General features: G+C 32.9%; 2 protein-coding genes across 6 annotated transcripts in view; both read right to left on the bottom strand.

Moving 5' to 3' along the window:
• LOC106884418 (activating signal cointegrator 1 complex subunit 3) overlaps positions 1–20,000 on the bottom strand; it is a 491,782-nt gene that overhangs the window by 279,742 nt on the left and 192,040 nt on the right. The gene's annotated exons all lie outside the window — the stretch shown is intronic.
• On the bottom strand, positions 6,109–8,349 carry LOC106884419 (beta-1,4-galactosyltransferase galt-1). Its single transcript, XM_052972277.2, has one exon. The coding sequence runs from the start codon at positions 7,599–7,601 to the stop codon at positions 6,114–6,116; it is 1,488 nt and encodes a 495-aa protein (XP_052828237.1). The 5' UTR covers positions 7,602–8,349; the 3' UTR covers positions 6,109–6,113.

The following is a 20,000-nucleotide window of genomic DNA, read 5'->3' as shown; positions in this document are numbered from 1 at the left end:
CTTTGATGTTGCTGCACCTCTTATGTGTCCATAGCTTGCACCGGGTACATCTTATAGAGTTACTACCTACTCCTTTTCTACATACTGAGCAGGGCCATCTACCTGAAGGGGTTTGTGTTTTATCTACCTTCCTACTTATTAGGATTTTACATATATATATATATACATTATATACATTATTATGATTGACCGTTGACTGAACACTATTCTAGAAGGATGAGCAGATCTTCTGCATAGTGTGTTGACAGTCCATAAGGTCTTTTGTTATCATCACAGCAAGATACAATAACTTCAGATCTGTTGTCACCATTTTGACGCAAGTCTCCCTCTTCTGTAGTTTCAATTTACTGTTGCGTGACACTTCTTTAGACAGCTGTCCTTCTTTATATATATTACATGTTCATACTAGTGCAGTCTTCTCTCTTGCACACTACATTTGATTCCCCTTATGTTCAGTTGTTCTCTCATTTCATTTATGTCCTATTGTCCAAGCACATTAGTTTTACACATCCAGCAGGGCATATACACTTCATTTCTTTCTACTCTTCACAAGTCCATTACATTCATGCACAAGTTTTATGCAAGCTACCCTTCACTTTGAATGTTAACAGAAGCTATCAACTATTTTGAGAGTGCTGCTTAATATTTACTGCCCCCACTGGATCTGTCATAAATGAAGTTGGCTTGTCTGTGGTCCCACTACACCTCATGGCTATCCACAGTTTACACTGGGGCACATTGTATGGAATTCCTAAATACTCCCTTTCTACACGTCAAGCTTAGACATTTTCTTGGTAGTATCAGCATTCTTTTCTTTTCTTCCTCTTTCTAATACTCTAGTCTGTGCTAAATTTACTTTGAAACCCCCCCATTTATAGGTTTCATTTCTATGCCTGGAATTTCTATTCTAATTATTTTTTTGTTATTTCTCAGATGTGGAAGAAGGGGCAGTGCCCTTGAGCCTTGTAGATACATTGAGACTGGAGAAGTTGATGGTGATAATGTTCTTAGTAAACTGTTGCAGTTAACATCTGCAAGAAAGAGATTCCAAAGAGCTGATATTCTGGAGAGAAAGGACAAGGCAAAGTGGTTAAGGTGAGCCTTGGTGTACTGGACACAACAAAGGGGATGAGACTGGAGAAATGAGTGGGTTGTGGATGCCTGAGTGGTAGAGCTATGAGACCATTCAGCTCTGAAGAAAAGAGGTATTATAGCAGCAATAAAAAGGACAGAGAGGAGACAACATAGCTATGGGTCTTTAGTGACTGACTACAATCAGCTGAGTGAGTCTTCACTGAATACTGCCCAAAATATCTATGTGTAGCAGCAAAACAGTCCCAGATGTGAGTACACTATTTCACTGAACTCCGTAGGGTATCGGTAACTGTTGGAAACAGAAATACCATCTATCCCTAAGAAAAAAGGGCTAGTTTTTAGGATGCAGTTCTAGCTATGCTAAGGATGTGCTTTTTTCAGGAGAGATTTTTGGTGATTGTGAGTGCACAATATCTGGAGAAACTGTGAGAGCTCTAGCAGAGTGCCACATATTTAGAAGAGATCTGAAGCAATGGTGTGTCTTGATATGAGTAGTGTCTGAGGTTTTTGCAGTTAAAAGAGACAAAATTGGCATGGTCCCACTGGAGGATGCTTTCAAGGTCTCTGTTTAGGGAATCAATGTAAATTTGGCATATGGTTTATAGGTTGCATGTGGATAATGTATGGTCAGGGGAAGTGAGGGGGGAATGAAGAACTGCATGAAAGTGGGCATTGCAAGATGTTGTAACAAATATGTTATTGATGTATAGAAAGAAGAGAGTGGGGGACAGAATTCACTATGAACTGAAGTTGAGAACATCATCAATATAGATTTATATAGATATTTATCAATAATTCTACATTCGCATTCTAAATACAAACAAATTTTCTTGCTGGTAAGATTAAGGCTGTTAATTCAATGGAAGAAAGACAGCAGGTGGCCTTAGCGTAACTGATAGTACATTTATATGGGTTAGAGAAAATGCATGGTTCAAATCCTGCAGGCAACTTTCCAACTTTTCCCATCTAAGTTGTATTAAACCCAATGTATTATATGCTAGTATTTATAGTAGAATTTGCTTCAAGAGAAATTATTAAAGTACTAACATACTAGTGGGACCTGTAGAAATTCCACAGAATGAAAAAAATTAAGAGAAGCTATTTAAGAAAGAAAGGATCATTTGCATTTTTAATTTGCTAAGTTACTTTACTTCCAGTCACAATAATATGTAATATGATTTTGAAATGTCCCTCTGCTTAGCACATATTTCTCACTTTCTCTCTACTTCTTTAACAAACTTTTTAACCATGTAATTCCCCTCTTCATATCTTTAACATTTCTCTCTTTCTCTCAGAGTGACAGCATAATGCATTGACTGGCTATCTGCTCTCTCACTCACTCTCACATTCCCTCTTCCTCTCTCTCACTCTAACAAACTAAAGTGTGACCAAACAGGTATAATAATAATAATAATAATATATAGTTCAATAAAAAAAAAAAATTCTTTTCACTACCAACACACCACCACCACCACCATCATCATCACTATAGTTTTGAGTAACAAAGCTCATTTCATTTCATTGCTGTATCCTCACTACCAGAACATTACCCTCAGCTAAATATTATATCCGAAACATCACTATCTTGCATATTAAATGTCAGGAATAATTATGACTGTAATATTGATACTATATAGTAGGTCAAGGCAGATCATCATAGGTAAAATCCAAAACAGATTTGGATGCATATTTTCAACAATTTTACTTAACTACATTAACATTTTTAGTATAGTTCCCACCATTAGTAATGCAACATTCAATGTACTTTACGAGATTCACATGAACTTAATACAGTAATTTCACATTCCCATCAATTTGAGCACATGCATTCATCCAAACTTTATGATCATCCTGTATATCACAATTATTATGAACATTCCTGAATTGCATTTTTACTAATTTATTCTGTTTAAACTCCTTAAAACATTCTTTTCTCCATATACACTATATAAATATATAAATGTCATAATATGACCTGATACCACTTATTTGGCTGTCTATATACATATATATATATATAAGTATAATATATATACATATATATATCTATATATGTATATACATCTACACACACACACATCTATATATAACATGCACGTACACATACAATATATATATATATATATATATATATATATATATATATATATATATATATAAATAAGCATATATCTATATATGCTAACATGGAAGGCAGACATTAAACGATGATGAATATATATATATATATATATACACACATACATACACACATATAAACATGCACAAACACATACAATATATATATATATATATATATATATAATATATAATTCAGTATTATTTTTGATTCAGATAAAGATAAGTGAGCATTTGAGGATGGAAAAATCTATTATATTTGAGAAACTATATTATCACCGGCATGTTTATCTTAACTATCAATTGTAAACTTATAGCAATAATATAAAATGATATTGCGAAATTCAGGAGATAGATGAAAGACTGTTTCATATTCAGAAGAATGGTTTAACACTAAAATAAAGTCTATGCAAGTTTTCATAAATTTTCCCTTGTTTTGATATTTTAAATTTTGGTAGAAAATTGGTCCGACAAGGGAGAAAATGATAATGAAAGACACCAGCTATAAAATCAATATCAATAATGTTGACATTATGCAGATATGAAAAATTGTATTTAATAAAATATAGATCTCATGAGCAAATTTAATTTTAAGGGGTAAAATATTAATACCAAAGTTAATGCTTATGTCACTTAACTCGATAAATCATTAAATAACTGAAAATATATTAACTTTAGGCAAATAATAATAATGAACAAGATTATAATTTATTTTTGTTATTATTATTAAGGTGATGAGCAGACAAAGTCGTTAGCATGCTAGGCAAAATGCTTTGTCGCTTTTCATTCTCACCTTTGGTTTCAAAGTTCAAATTCCGCAGAAGTTGACTTTACCTTTCATCCTTTTGGGGTTGATAAAATAAGTACCAGTTGAGTTGATATCATCGACTTATCCCCGACACTGAAATTGCTGGCCTTGTGCTAAAATTTGAAACCACTATTATTATTAAGGTGGTGAACTGGCAGAACCATTAGCAGGCTGGACACCTTTTGGGGGTTGATAAAATGAGCACCGGTTGAACACTGAGGTTGCTCCCTCCCTGCAAATTTCAGACCTTATGCCTATTGTAGAAAGAATTATTATTATTATTATTATTATTCATATTATTGTTAAGGCAGCAAGATGGCAGAATCATTAGCATGCCAGGCAAAATGATGAGTTCAAATTCTGCTGAAGTTGACTTTGCCTGTCATCTTTTCAAGGTTGATAATATAAGTACCTCCCCTAAATTGCTGACCTTGAGCCAAAATTTGAAACCATTATTATTATTATTATTATTATTATTATTATTATTAAGGTGGCAAGCAAGCAAAATGCGTAGCAGCATTTCTTCTAGTTCTTTATGCTCCAAGTTCAAATTCTACCAAGGTAACTTTGCCTTCCATCCTCAAAACTGCTAGCTTTGTGCCTAAGTAAGATACCAGTAGAACAACAGATTGGTAAAATCGTTGGAATGTCTGAAAAAAATGCCTTGCAGTATTTGTTCTGGCTGTTTACATTCTGAGTTAAAAATTCTTCCTCTCAAGATAACTTTGCCTTTCATCCCTCTGGGAGTCTAAAATAAAGTACCAGCCAAAAATAGGGGATGATGTAATTGACTAACCAAACCTCCCATCAAAACTGTTGACCTTATTAGAAACCATTATTATTATTATTATGCAAATATGTATGAGAGCTGATCTTTTCTAAACATACAACACTGTTTTTTTTTTCAGACTACCACTTTACTAGAACTGAGGAAATATAAATTTGGAAAATATGAAGTTATTTAAATAAATGTTGATACAGAAGTTTAAAATATGTAAGTACTTATTGTTCACAGTAATGAATGAGAGGCGATTGACTATAAATCAAATAGCCAATGCTATTAGCACATCCTGTGAGAGAGTAGGGAATATTCTGCACAATGAACTTGGCATGATGAAAGTTTCTGCTCAGTGGGTGCTGTGTCTTCTGACACCTGATCAAAAGCGCACCAGGCTGATCACATGACAGGAAAATCTGACTTTGAGACAGATCCAACTTGTTTCCTTGGATGTTTTCTAAACCAGGATGAGTGTTGGCATCATCACTTTGAGCCAGAGACAAAGAGACAATCCATGCAGTGGAAACACCCCACCTCACCTGCTCCAAAGGTAATTTCATCTGCAAGGAAGGTGATGCCCCCAGTCTTTGGGAACGCAAAAGGCACTGTGTTTATTGACTATCTTCAAAAGGGCCACACCATCAATGGAGAGTACTACGCTCACCTGCTGATGCAGTTACGAAAGGCTATCAAGACCAAACACCACAGAAAACTGACAAAATGGGTCTTGTTTCATCAGGACAATGCTCCAGTACACAAGTATTTTGCTTCAATGGCCGCTGTGCATGACTGTGGCTTTGAACTAGTTGGTCACTCTCCCTATTCTCCTGATTTGGCCCCATCTAATCATCTTCTGTTTCTCAGTATAAAAAAAAACACTTGGCAAGGAACCAGTATCTTAGTGATGATGACGTCATATCTACTGGTGATGACTTTTTTGACCAATAGGATGAAAACTTCTTCACCAATGGGATCCAAGCACTGCAACACTGATGGAAGAAGTGTGTAGACTGGAAGGAGAACTATGTTGAAAAATATCTCTCATTTGGTCACATTCCATGAGTGTATCTTGGTCAGCCTAGGAACTATCCAGCCAACCCTTGTATGTCAAATTATATATGTAAAAGCTGTAGAACTTTTATAAAGGAAAAAACAAAACTATTTTACAAAGATCTGGATGTTTCTAGATTTGAAAAGAAAAGAAGGAAATAAATAACAAAAACAGCAGATACAAAGCTGTTTTCATAAAGACAGCCAAGTTAGGAATTCCTGTGTAAAATAATTTGCAATAAAAAGAAAAAAGCTATAAAAAATTTAAGCAGTGGAATTTATTTGGCGTATTATATTTAACTGTGAATCAAAAGCAGTCTTCAAATCATCAAAATATCGGTATATGGCCCTATCAGGTATAAATTTATCACATTTCATGCCATAATTTGAAACACATTTTCTGTAATGATGTAGGAATGCAATGTTTGTGTCCACTCTCAACATCTTGTAATGTTCTTCATTTGGTTTACTTACATGATGTATGCCAACTTCAAATATTTTCAATGGTTCAACAAGTACTTTTGTTCGCACTTGGCTGAACTTAGCTGAGCGCCCAGTCTGGCTCATGGTAAACAATCCAGAAGGATGTGGTCTTCCTGTGGAGGGATCAAAAAATGCACTCCAAAATGAAAATCCACAAATATTTTCACCACTTAGTTTATTAACAAAATCTGTCCATGTTGAACCATTGTGTGGAATGATGAATTCATCAAGGTCATTGAATGCTACCATTTTGACTTGACTCATTGATCGATATAAACAATCATTATGCGCAATCAGTTGACCATTGTACCATATAGTATTATCATGAATCTCAACAGGCAGCTTCCAAGGAATTATAGTTACTGTGTTTTGCTTTTCATAATATTCCAAAACATGAGTTGCAGCATCAGATAAACGAAAACTGTAAAAGTACAGGTGTTGCACACCTAGTAACTTGGATAACTCAATATACTCAACTAAGTGTTCTTGGGATATATTACCAAACAAAGGTGGAATGCATATTCCATAGCTAAAAGGTTGACTATTTGTACGAATCTTTGTAATTGGAATGAATGAACTGTGATTTGTATCACCATTTTTTTTTAAAGATATACTCACAGAACAGAATAATTTTTGTTGGTCAGGTTTTGAAGGTGGTAGAGGGCAAGATATTATATAACCACCAAAATGTTTATTGTGGTTTTCACACATCTGATATACAAGACCATCGGTCCAAAAATTGCCAGGAAAATGACAGAAATATCGCAGTTTATATTTACGTTGAGCTATTATGGTCATGACACGAACAAATGGAGTTGAGTGACGATCATCCAAATATGCAGAATAAATAAATATGCCATCTGATATCCGGTGGAATGTGTTGTTGCCAACATTGGAAGAAGATTGATAACAGTTTTTATAATTGGGTGCATGAGTGATGTTTATATTTTTGTCAGATAAAGTGAAATTAGGAGTGTTTGCTTGAATATGGACATGTGGTTTTGTGGAGATGTTTCTAACATGCAATTCCATTTTATTTTTCAATGAGGAATGTAATGAATGGGAAATACTTGTTGCAGAGGTGTTTTTTTTCAAGTATAAATGAACAGGGTTTCTTTTGAAAAAAACTGTTTTAAAACGGTTATCAAGTTGCTGTTCAAATTCTAGTCTACCATGGAATAAGAAAACAAGTGATAAATAAATCAGACCAGAAATAATTATCAGTTTACGATTGACAGACCGTAACCTTTGTAACAAATTGAAAGGCATGGTACCAGCTGAGACACAAAATCTGAAACTAGAGCTAATGAAATAAATTAAATAGTATCAAAGAAAACTTGGAACCACTGAACAGGTGAAGGAAAGCTACTAAATCTCATAAATCAATTTAGTTAATACTGAGAAACACATTCATGCCTGAGGTGACATCTAGCATGAAAACATGTGGGAAGTCTGAGATAACACAAGAAAACATTACAAGATTAATTATAGAGAAAATAAAAAATATTTGCAGAAAATAATATGAGATCAATAATAAAATTTGTTGATTATCAAACAATATTCAAGTTGGCTAATATTTTAGGGATCATTTCCTTAAACAGAAAACAAAAGTTTAACAATAGTTGTTAGGTAATATTTACAAGTTCTTTAAATATTCATTGTTAAGAATTAACAAGAAGCTATTTTAAAATCTGACTAGTTGATTTGTTTAAGATCCAAGGGAGGAGAATTCTCTTTTTAAACAGTGGGAAATGCATGGAACTGTGGGATAAAATCTTAGAGAAATTAGTTCCATGTTGTAATTTAAAGGGAAATTTGAAGTTGTACAGTATCCTATTAAAGGTGCAGCATGATGATTATCAAATTCAAATCATTCAACCAATGTATCACAGGTAATTTTATAAGATGACAGCACAAATTTCATCAGAGGCTGAATGCTTTATTTAATGACACAGTCTCTTATTTTCACAATATTTTTAGTCTTCTGAGTGTCTGCCAGCTTTACAGTAAAGCATTTGATTAGCTGCAATAGAAAGAAAAGAAAAAAGCTATTAGAAGAGATATAACAAAGTGCTAAATTTATAATAGTCTCAAAAAAAAAATTAATGCAAACATTAAATACAAAACAGATAAAATAAAATACGTGGCAAATAATTTTTGCAAAACAAATATAAGAAATAAAGTTTAACAAATTATTATCATATTTTACAGGTTAATTCAATTAATCTTTTTTTCCTACAACCATAGTCAACAAGTGACTGACAAACTAACACTTTTATAATCATAAGCTGAAATAGAATTAATATTGACAAACTTAGTCATCAAATAGTTGTTGCAAAATGAACTGCAGTATGATGAGAAATATGTGTAAGTGCTTTTTTGTAGCCAATAGCTACAACAGTAACAACTTCAGTACGAACAGCATATATATTTCCTTGTGAGCACATTTACACAGTAGCATAGAGATTCTAGAGAATATCCTTTGTTTTTTATATAATAATGTAAAAGATCAGCACAAGAGATTGATAGCCACATTGGCGAATTTAATTGAAAAATATGTACATTTCAAATTAATTTTTATTTTGAAAGACCAGCTGTATAAAAATATGAAAATAACAGAACTGTAAAGCTAAAAACTTATCTGCCAGTCATCTCCCTCTTGAATTCACCCTAAATACTCCTGTCTTTTCCATCATATTCCTGCTCTTTTTAACTGTTCATGCCTTGGATCTTGTCCCTCTTAGCCACCTATTTCTTTCCTTCTGCTGTTATTGCTCTCAGTTATTCCTGCTTTGCAGACTACACATTTAAGGTTACTGAGTATACTTTTTACATTTATTGTGAATAAGGAACCTTTACTCGTGTTTGGTGCCATGATGGAACCCTCCACTGCTGTGCTCTCTCTACAGAGATTGGTGAGTAAGACACTAGTGCTGGTGCCATGAAAAATGTGTCTAATACACACTGAAAAGTGGTTGGTAAGTGAGCAGAGAAAGTATTGAGTTGTGAGGTCTCTTAAAGCCTGTCTCGTTAAGGGCTGTTCAACCTCTACAGATTTGGTGCCACAAAAAAATGGACCAAATACACTTTGTCAAGCGGTTGACCATAGGAAGGGCATCCGGCTACAGAAAGCAAGTGAAATGATACACACAAGCATCACTCTATGGAAACAGAGGATCCAAAAACAAATGAGTCCCAAAAAAACCTGTTCAACCCATGTCAGCATGGGAAGCAGATATAAAATGATGATGCATATCTTAAGATTGGACAGACCTGGAATAATAAGGGCATGTAACCCATTAAACCACAAATGTCAATGAAAGGTCACCAATACTCCAAATGACTAATAAATTGATAAAATTTTTAAGCAGGCAATCAATTAGCTAATTTTATTGTGTCTGAGGAGAGCCATTCTCTTTTAGTGCCTCATTACTTAACGCACTCACTGGTTCGATTTCCACTCATTTACTTTTTTTTTTCTAAAATTTTTGTTGTGTCTGGCAACCTCTATTGCAAGACAATGAAAATTTTAGAAAAATAAATAAGTAAATGTGTGGAAATCAAACCAGTGAGTGTGTTAAGTAATAAGGGACTAAAAGAGAATGGCTCTCCTCAGACACAAAATATGCTTCAACACACAAATTCACATAAAGAATCTTGCAAACCAAATACAAAAACGAAATTAGTTAACCATGTCCTCTTACTCAAGGTTGGGATGTTTTTAAGAGACATGGAACATGGATAAGTAATACATTTTGTTTATTCCTATTGGAGCAATGTAAAATCTATTTTGCATTTTGCCAAAGGAAAAGGTATTATGTCAAACTATGTTAATTGTCATGGTATTTCCTTCCTTGTAATTGTTTGCAAAATATTTGCAACAAGTTCTATTGAATAGTATGCTACACAACTCTTTTATCATTGTCCCATACTTTCAATGTAAATTTGGATTTGTCAAAAGCAACACGTCCACGATCTTCAACCTTCGACAGTTGCAAATTGTGAAGAGGATAGGTACTCATATATCAAGTTTTTTTTACTTCATGAAAGCTTTAAATATGGTGAATAGAAATGCAATGTGGAGAATCATGGGGAAACTGGGGTGCTGGTATGGGGAAATTTGTTGGTATGTTATCCAACTACACACTGATATGAAGGGCTTTCTCAACTCAAATAGTGCTCTCATTGAATAAAAGGTTTATTTCTGTAGACATTGGCCTTCAAAGAAATGATTAACTAGTTGTCTATAAAAATTCAAACAGGCATACACTAAATACACTAAGAGAAATCTCATTCAACATTTAGTACTTTGGTCTCATTCTGTACTTTGGCCTTAAATATAACAGCTCACTTATTGATACAGGTTGATGCTACCCAATTATAGTATTCAGCCCCTTATTATAATGATGCCTTAAAAATGAGACAACACCAATTATACTCCAACCCAGATTCATCTATCAGATAAAGAAAAGGTACTGAAATATAACTTGGCTTATATCCTCTTACCAGCTAAACATGAAGTTCTATACAATAAAAACCTTTCTAAATTGAATCGATAAACACTTCCCTGCTTCACGTATAGCTTTTAAGTAAATTTTAATAGCAATAATAAAATGAGCAGAATATGCCATAAACTAATTACATGTACTGAGACCATACACCTCATTGCCATCATCCTTTCTTCCTTTCCTGCTGGGTAAGCCATATCTCCTCAACATAAAACATCTGTTCCTCTTTCATATTTTATTCTCCTGACAGCTGGTACAAAGCTACCTCCCTCAAAACTGCACCCTCACTCAATTGAGGGTTCTTGTCTTGTGAGTTCCTTTGTAACCTTATCAGTGTTGGTACCATGAAAAAGTGCTTAGTACACTCTGTGAAGTGGTTGACAATAGATAGTGCCTCCAGCCATAGAAAACATCGAATTAGAGACTGGAACCCAACAGTCTGGCTCAGCAGATCCTGTCAAACTGTCCAATCTATGCCAGCATGGAACACAGACATTAAATGATGATGATTAAGTCTGTGTACATATGTATTAGAGCAAATATTTATAATATCCATTCATTATATGTAATCATTTCACTAACATAAATTTTGATATTCATAACCTTCCCATTTTCTGTTATTGATATAGTCCTTAAATTGGACATTTCTCTACAATTAACCTTCTTTTCTTTTTATACTAACTACAGATGATATAAATTTACAAATTTACAATAGTGAAGAATTAAAAACATATCTACCTCTAACAGAGAGTGAAGAGAAAGACATAATATAAGAATAAATCTAATAATCATTATTTTATAACCCAAAGTCACATGTTAAAAGTCTGTTAGATTTACTTTCATCATAGAAGACATTTTAATGAAATGGTACAGATATTGATAACAGCGCAAGTAATTTTGGCTATATGTATAAACAGAATTCTTTGTTTCTGTCACTGTCTCCCTTGCTTTTTAGTGTGTGTGAGAGAGAGAGAGAGGGGGGGGGGACTCAGAAATACAGAAGTGCAAATCTAAGGTGCTAGGTAACTTTTTAGTTTGTATACTCTTGAAACTTAAACTGAGGTTTCATTTTAAGACTGTTCAATACTAAGTCTACCATATATAGAAGTAAATGAAGTTTCCTATATTTTAACATTATCTTATCATTTTCTGTAAAGTTAAGAAAAACATATCTGAAGTTATTACTGATAGCAAAAGTATACCTTTGCTATCAGTGATAACTTTAGATATTGTAACTGCACAGAAATTAATGAATAATGAAGAATGTTTTTAAAGATGTTAATATTTATCAACTCCCTCAGATCAGAGTTTATAATTAGAACAGACCCATATGTAATGAGTCTAGATTTATTCGTACTATATTTCAGAAAAATAAACTATCTTTATTACCTCCAAAACATTTCTTTAATAAATATATCAAAAAACATTACTTTCCTGTATGAATATAAGGACATAGTAAGCAAGCAGTGTCAATAGTTTCAGCCAACTAAATATCAAATCTTATTACAATGTGTGTATGTTATTCTAGTCTAGTTCAATTTCAAACTAAAACCTTATAACACACATATTCATGCATGTCTCTATAGTGGTTAAGAATCCTAAGCTGATAAACTATTTAGATTTCAATCTATCAGAGAGTATATCCTTATATGCAGAGTAAATATGCTCTTAAGACATCTTTAGTAAAAATATTGTCTAAAAAAACATAATAACTTGCCTATTAATGATTACGGCATATAGGTTATCTTAGTGTAATATATTCTACTTTATATGTTATAGTGAGGAAATGAGATAGAATAAAATATGAAACTTTAGGATCCATTTCATAACTTAAAAAAACAAACTGAAAATACCTTTACTGCATATTATTGAAATGGACAAATACAAATCAATAATGTGTCATACAAAATGCATTATATACCATAAACATGGCAGAATCAAGATTTCATAACATACTGATAAACAGGTTGGTAACATCCATAGAATACAGACATGGTTCTTTCCTGGTTTGTTCTTTAAATTTTCTTTGTTTGTGTTTCTGTATAGTCACATATGTTTTAACTTCTTTCAGATTTCTTTTATCAATTCTTTTTCAGTGTTTTAAAAATTGTCATACCCATACATAACTTTTCACAGTTATTGCATAAAAAAAGTATAACAAGAATTTTGTCTGCTTTTCCTCTTGCCATTTGATATGTTGTGCATTCTGTAAAAATCACTCACTATCAAACTAAAATCTATGAAAACTTTATTACCACGGTGGAATGCACCACAAATGTATTTAATAACAAACTATAGGTCAAAACAAAGAATGATTGTAGCCAAATTTCAAGTAAACACTTGATCAAATAATTGAGGTTAACTTTCACACTAACACTGATATGAATTCACCTCCATGTGCTGTATTGTCTCAAATATTATACAGTATTCTAACTGCCTTTATACAGCTACAAATAAAAATTAACAAATTCATAAGAAGCTTTAATATCAGCTTTTCTAAGCTTTGGTTTTAACAAAAGGTGGATAATTTGTGATCTAAATCAGCTTAATATAGCTTAGTACAAATTACATTGTTGGAAAACTAAGCTAATATGATTGACTCTGAAAATAATATTGGTAAACATGTCTTTTTAAAAGACAGATGCTCTAATTTGCTTGCTTTAAAATAATCATACCCTCAGCATAACTTTCTAAACTTCAGCTTATTTGAATTTCAAGTATTTTAGATAATTATGAGGAAATATTTTGAGAAAATAATGGAATTTACAACGTAGTAACCATAAGCTGATACAGCTGTGTCTGGAAACTTAGCTTAATCAATAACATAATACTTTTTGTTCTAATAGATAAGGGCAAGTACTTAAACAGAAAGTTTAATTGATGATGGCTTATGCCAGGAGGAAGAACAGTGTGAAATAACCAGTAGTAGTAGCAGCAGAAGTAGCAATCATCAATGGAAGTAAAATCAATTGATATTTAAACAAGGAAATATGTAACACTTCTTTCCCTTTTATTCTGGCCAAATCAAATTAAAGAATTCACAAAATGTGTAGATTTACAACAAAATATGATGCTAATAAATGAAAGTCTCACTTAAAAGATGTGCATGTTCTGCAGTCACACTTAAAATCAATCACCATAAATGAAAAAATATTTAATGACTGTAACATCATTTTAAACATTTCCGCTCCAATAGGAGAGATTAGAGATGTAAATATTAACTAAACAACATCTTCCATTCCAAACAGCCCAATATCAGTTACATGGTTTGAACTGACAACTGTTGGACCCTAACTGCCAGCAACAGAGACTGATATATTCAGAGAAAGATGTCTTATCTAAAAGCACAATATGTTATGCATGATTGTTTTAATCAATAAACTCAAACCACTGTAGCCTTATCTTATCTTACTCAGAGAGCAACCAGTAAATAATCAGGCAGTAAGAAAACACACAGGCAGTAAAAGAATGTTTTTTTTCAAGTGTAACACAATAACAATAATAGAATCTGAACTTTTTCTTTCTTTTAGCTAGATGCTCAGAGCCTCCCTAAGAAAACATTATGCCTAACACAATCAATTAATCTAATAGATGTTAATAATAGATTCAACATAAGAAGTTCTTTGTATATGGAAAATAAACATGAAACTCTGCTCTTGGTGATGTCAATTATTTGATTGATTGATATGCTGTCTATAATGCTTCAGTAGATAGACAAAATTTCTGACAAATCTGTTAAAGTGAAATCAGCACTTAAATATTTACTTTTTTCATTCATTATAAAACTATATGGCTTCCTTGATGAAAAAAATATTTTTAGATCCCAATTAATTTGAAAGGAATATCATTTACTTTCATAAAAGATTCTGATTTAGCTGAAATAATTATTTACTATTCTACTAAACAATAAAGCACTTTCTGAAAATTCAGATTTATAAATTTTAACCTGAATTCAAATTTGCTTCATCATCATCATCATCATCGTTTAACATCCACCTTCCATGCTGGCATGGGTTGGACGATTTGACTGAGGACTGGTGAAACCGGATGGCAACACCAGGCTCCAATCTAATTTGGCAGAGTTTCTACAGCTGGATGCCCTTCCTAACGCCAACCACTCAGAGAGTGTAGTGGGTGCTTTTACATGTCACCCGCACGAAAACGGCCATGCTCGAAATGGTGTCTTTTATGTGCCACCCACACAAGAGCCAGTCCAGGGACACCGGCAACAATCTTGCTTGAAAAACCTCATGTGTCACTCGCACAAGAGCCAGCCCATGGGCACTGGCAACGGAGAAAACTGTCTACATGTAAAGTGAGTCTCTAAATGTTAAAAACGCAATGAAATACTCTACACAAGTATGTTTCATTTTCTTTGAGTGGGTTCCTCTCACTATTAGATCCGTCTTCCAAATAAAGTACAGAAATCTGCATTTGACATGTAATAGCTTCATATACAATATATAAATAGATATATTCATTATTGTTATATGTGTGTATGGGTGTGATCATCTGATACTTAATACTAGTAATAGTAGTAATGTGGCGAGCTGGCAGAAACATTACAATGCTGGACAAAATGCTAAGCAACATTTCTTCCAACTTTACATTCTGAGTTCAAATGTCACCATGGTCAACTTTGCCTTTCATCCTTTCAGGTATTAATACACCAGTGATCTGATGTCACGAATACACAGAGACACGTATGCATGCACACATATAGTGCTGGAATAAGACCCATAGAAGCCCTAAACACTTAAAAGATTTTGGTGCCCCTATATTTAATTATCTGTAATTCAAAATATAAACCATAAAGTAAATTTTTAGTTTTCAAAATGAAACAAAACTAACCATAAGATGGAAAATAATGTTTACTTTGTATTCTTCATCCACTTTATTTATATTTAAAAAATTTTCTCCATTTTTTTAATTGGCGAATTGCTTGCCAAAATCTATATTTATTGTTCATCTGTTTTTTAATGCAAAGACAACTGAATATATGACATCAATGAAAATGAAAGCAACCTGCTAATTTTTTCCAACAATTACACACATCTCAAGAAAGTCAGTGTCTTCAAGTACCTTGAGTGCTTTTAATAAACTTCAAAACATCTGCCAATTTTGTATTTCAATGTCAACAAGGGTTGCCTTTCTTCTGGGCATAAATAGAAAGCATTCTTCCCCGGAGAACTGAAACCTGTGAAGGACTATGAAGGATCACTGAGACACAGATACCAGGCTTTGCATGAGGGCTTAAAGCACCTCATGGCATGAGCACAAGACCAGAGAAGAGATTATTTATCAACACATTCCACCCACCTCTACTATCCTACACTGTTATTCTAAAAATAAGCAATCAAATCATGAAAATCTCTTAGCGACAAGATAATGCAGGATTACTTCAAAACAATGCGAATAAATAAGCATTATGTTTGAGAGTAATCTGAATGCTAAAGAGTTAAATACATTACTAGACCTATGGAGATGTTTTAAATTACCATCTTTAACTGGAATGAATCATTTATCATATTTGATGGTGTATATTATGTATTCAAGCCCAAGCAAACAGTCCAGAATGTTACATGCAAATCTGAAGCCACTTGCTGACTAATATTTCTCCAAACTGTTGATTGCCATAAATAACTATATCTTCTCCTTTGCCCAGGTAATATTGCAATATTTAATCAAGTATCCTTATTTTTTTTAATTGATGCAACTTTAATTTAAAATGCAAAAAAAGAAAAAGCAAAAAAAAAAAATAATAATTCTTACAGAATTTAAATCTGGTTGTCCTGAGACAATTTATTTTGTACAGTACTAAATTCTTAAAAGTTAAGCAATAATTGTTAGTGAATTGTTATGGCCATTATTATATCTTCCTGACATAACAGACACCCTTACCTTAAGTCTTTTTATTGAAGTGATACAGAAATTCTTCTTTAGCAATGCTTACAGGGTAGCATCAATATCATGTAACAGTGCACAGTGAAAAATATGCATTGATGCTCATTATAAACTGTTGGGCCTTAGTGTCAACCTAGCTAAAACCAAAGTCCTAATAAGTAGGAAGGTAGACAAAACACAAACCCCTTTAGGTAGATGGCCCTGCTTGATCTGTAGAAAAGGCGTAGGTAGAAACTCTATAAGATGTACCCAGTGTAAGCTATGGACACATAAGAGGTGCAGCAATATCAAAGGAAGGCTAACTAGGAAGATAGTTTTGTATGTGCCAGATGCTCAGGAGCAATAAACACTGAAAATGCACAGAAAACTTTTGCCACATTCCAGGGACAAAAAATAGAAGTAGTTGATAGCTTCCGTTATCTAGGTGACCAAGTTAGTAGCGGGGGACGGTGCATTGAAAGTGTAGCTGCTAGAATAAGAATAGCCTGGGCAAAGTTCAGAGAGCTCTTACCTCTGCTGGTGACAAAGGGACTCTCACTCAGAGTAAAAGGCAGACTGTATGACGCATGTGTACGAACAGCCATGCTACATGGCAGTGAAACATGGGCCGTGACTGCTGAGGACATGTGTAAGCTCGCAAGAAATGAAGCCAGTATGCTCCGATGGATGTGTAATGTCAGTGTGCATACTCGACAGAGTGTAAGTATCTTGAGAGAAAAGTTGGACCTAAGAAGCATCAGTTGTGGTGTGCAAGAGAGACGATTGCGCTGGTATGGTCATGTGGCAAGAATGGATGAGGATAGCTGTGTGAAAAAATGCCATACCCTAGCAGTTGAGGGATAGCTTCCTTGTCAAAAGGAAGCAGATGACCAGGAGATTGATTATACTTCAAAAACAGTATACATGATTTAATCATTCATTCTCATAGGAACAAGAGCTTGAAAGACTTTTTTTTATAAAATAAAAGCACTGAATGATAGATGAGAGGATAATTCACGTTTAATAATGATAATTAATGAAGCCAAGAGATTTGCAGACAGCACAGAATTCAGAGCTTTATAAGAACTGAAGTCTGATAACACCAGTAAGGAAATAAAAATGTGAAAACATGTGCAAGAAATAATGTCTTTGATGGTAATGACAGCAAACTTGACATACGTCCCCTAAGCACTATCCCAACATAGGTAGTCTAATTTCTCAATTGGTGGTTATACACATGAGAAATAGGGAGTGGCTAGAATATGGAGAAGAGATGAGTTGAGAATGCTTGAGTGGAGGTAGCATGAGGTCAATCAGCCCTAAAAAGAAGAGGCTACAGTAGTAGTGAGATGGAAAGAGAGGCAACAACACATCTATGGATTAGAGGTTGGAGTATGTTAGTGAACTACTTCATGCCAATTAGTAGGTAACCTTTCTTCAGCTGCTGTCTAGAATATTAATGTTTTTTCACTATTCACTTTCACTTTAATTTATGCTTAAGCATTCAGGTAACTTGCTTTTTATTTCTGCTATAGCTAAGCTGCTCTTTTATGTTGTAATGTTTTATTATTTTATTCAGGTACAGTGGGATATTTTCTTAAAGGGAATGTTAAGCTTTATGTGATCACCAAACATGGTGATACATATAATTTTATAATAAATTTAAGACTAAAATGTCTTTGTTTTAGTTGTCTATGCTTTGATTTCAAATACTGCCAAGATTAAGTTTGTCTTTTAGGGTTGACAAATAAGAAGTATAGCACCATCATTAAATAGGAAGATTTTTTCTTTTTTACTACCAAATACTAAGATTTAATATTTGACATTAGATACTTTTTTTTAATTTAGAAGAAAACCACCTTATCAGCCTACTGTTTGTTAGATTATGTTCATTAATCCTATAAAAGGTTCTTGATAAAAGCCTTTACATTTCTAATTTATCATATTAATTTCTCATTTCATTAAAGCAATCAAATCTCACCCAATTAACCTAGCTCCTTCAATTTAAGTTACATTTCTTTTTCTAAACACATTTCCTTATGTCAATATGTAGTATGAGTTTGGAAATAAACTCTCAAGTCTTCCAAATCAACAAAGTTATATTATGGAAGAAGAAAAACCAGTAACATTTAAGATGAACAGAAGATATTCTTAGATATTCTCATAAAAGTGTTCTTATGAATTTTTCAAATTTATCTAAGAATTAAGTTCTTAATTCATAATTAAGACAGAAAACCTGTTTTCAAAACTGGCAACTTAAAAAAAATATTTTAGTTGATTGCAATTGCTATTTAGAACATAGAGGGCAACCTATAATAAAAGTTAGCAACAACAAGTATTTAAGTAAAAGACAAAATATTTTTTGTAACATTTTCAATGCATGACTTTCAGGCTGCCATCCTCAGATAATTTGAATGAAATGATTTTTTTCAATAATACTAAGATAATTTTGTTTTTAATTTGAAGATGTTTAATATTATTTGGAGAACATATACAGCTGATCAAAAAAAAAAAAAAAAAAAAAAAAAAACTTAGAAAACTTTAGTGTATAGTTACACACAACATGCACATATACGAGTGCTCTTTATATATTTCATTTGAATACTAAAACAGTCAAATGTCAACTGAATATTCAATAAAACTCAATGCGATATTATTATCAACCAAAGACATTGTCCTGGAGACAACAAAATATCTTAGGATACTTTTACAAGGTAGTCCACATAATGTAATAAATACAATGACAAAATAGTACACCATGAGAATAAATCTAATAACAATGAAGAAATGTCAGCTGTTTAAGAATGCAAGCATATCTATTCATCTTAGTCCTCTATGAATTATGTAGGTTAGCTTTGTTTAGTGATTTCTATTTTGTGTAGTGGAGAAAACGTTGGATATTGCACATTGTGTATTCTAAAATATTTTGTAAAGCAGCATGGAAAAGCATTTAATCAGAAACAGATGTATATATAGCAATTGAAAGTATAATACCAGTAAAAAATTGACTTCTAAACTTAAATACTGCATATTGTATTTTGAAAATCAGAAACTTTCAATATGGGAAATATAAGAACACTTCATAAGTTTCTCGATCAATTTACTCAATAAAGAAAATTCTAAATAGAATAAATGACATGACAGAAAATGTTTTTAAATGAGAATAAATAAAGGGTACAAATTTGCTTTCACTGATGCAAAGGGATATAGAGTCAGTATGCATGTACACACACATACACACAAAATACATATGTATAATATACAAATCATCACCATC

The sequence above is a fragment of the Octopus bimaculoides genome, chromosome 1 (assembly GCF_046866305.1).
Source record: "Octopus bimaculoides isolate indiv1 chromosome 1, ASM4686630v1, whole genome shotgun sequence".
In the NCBI taxonomy this organism is placed as follows: Eukaryota; Metazoa; Mollusca; class Cephalopoda; order Octopoda; family Octopodidae; genus Octopus; species Octopus bimaculoides.
This window is presented reverse-complemented; position numbering and strand designations above follow the sequence as displayed.

Bases quoted from the DNA above. Each gene is read 5' to 3' on its own strand.
- LOC106884419 (XM_052972277.2), bottom strand. From the start codon at position 7,601: ATGCCTTTCAATTTGTTACAAAGGTTACGGTCTGTCAATCGTAAACTG.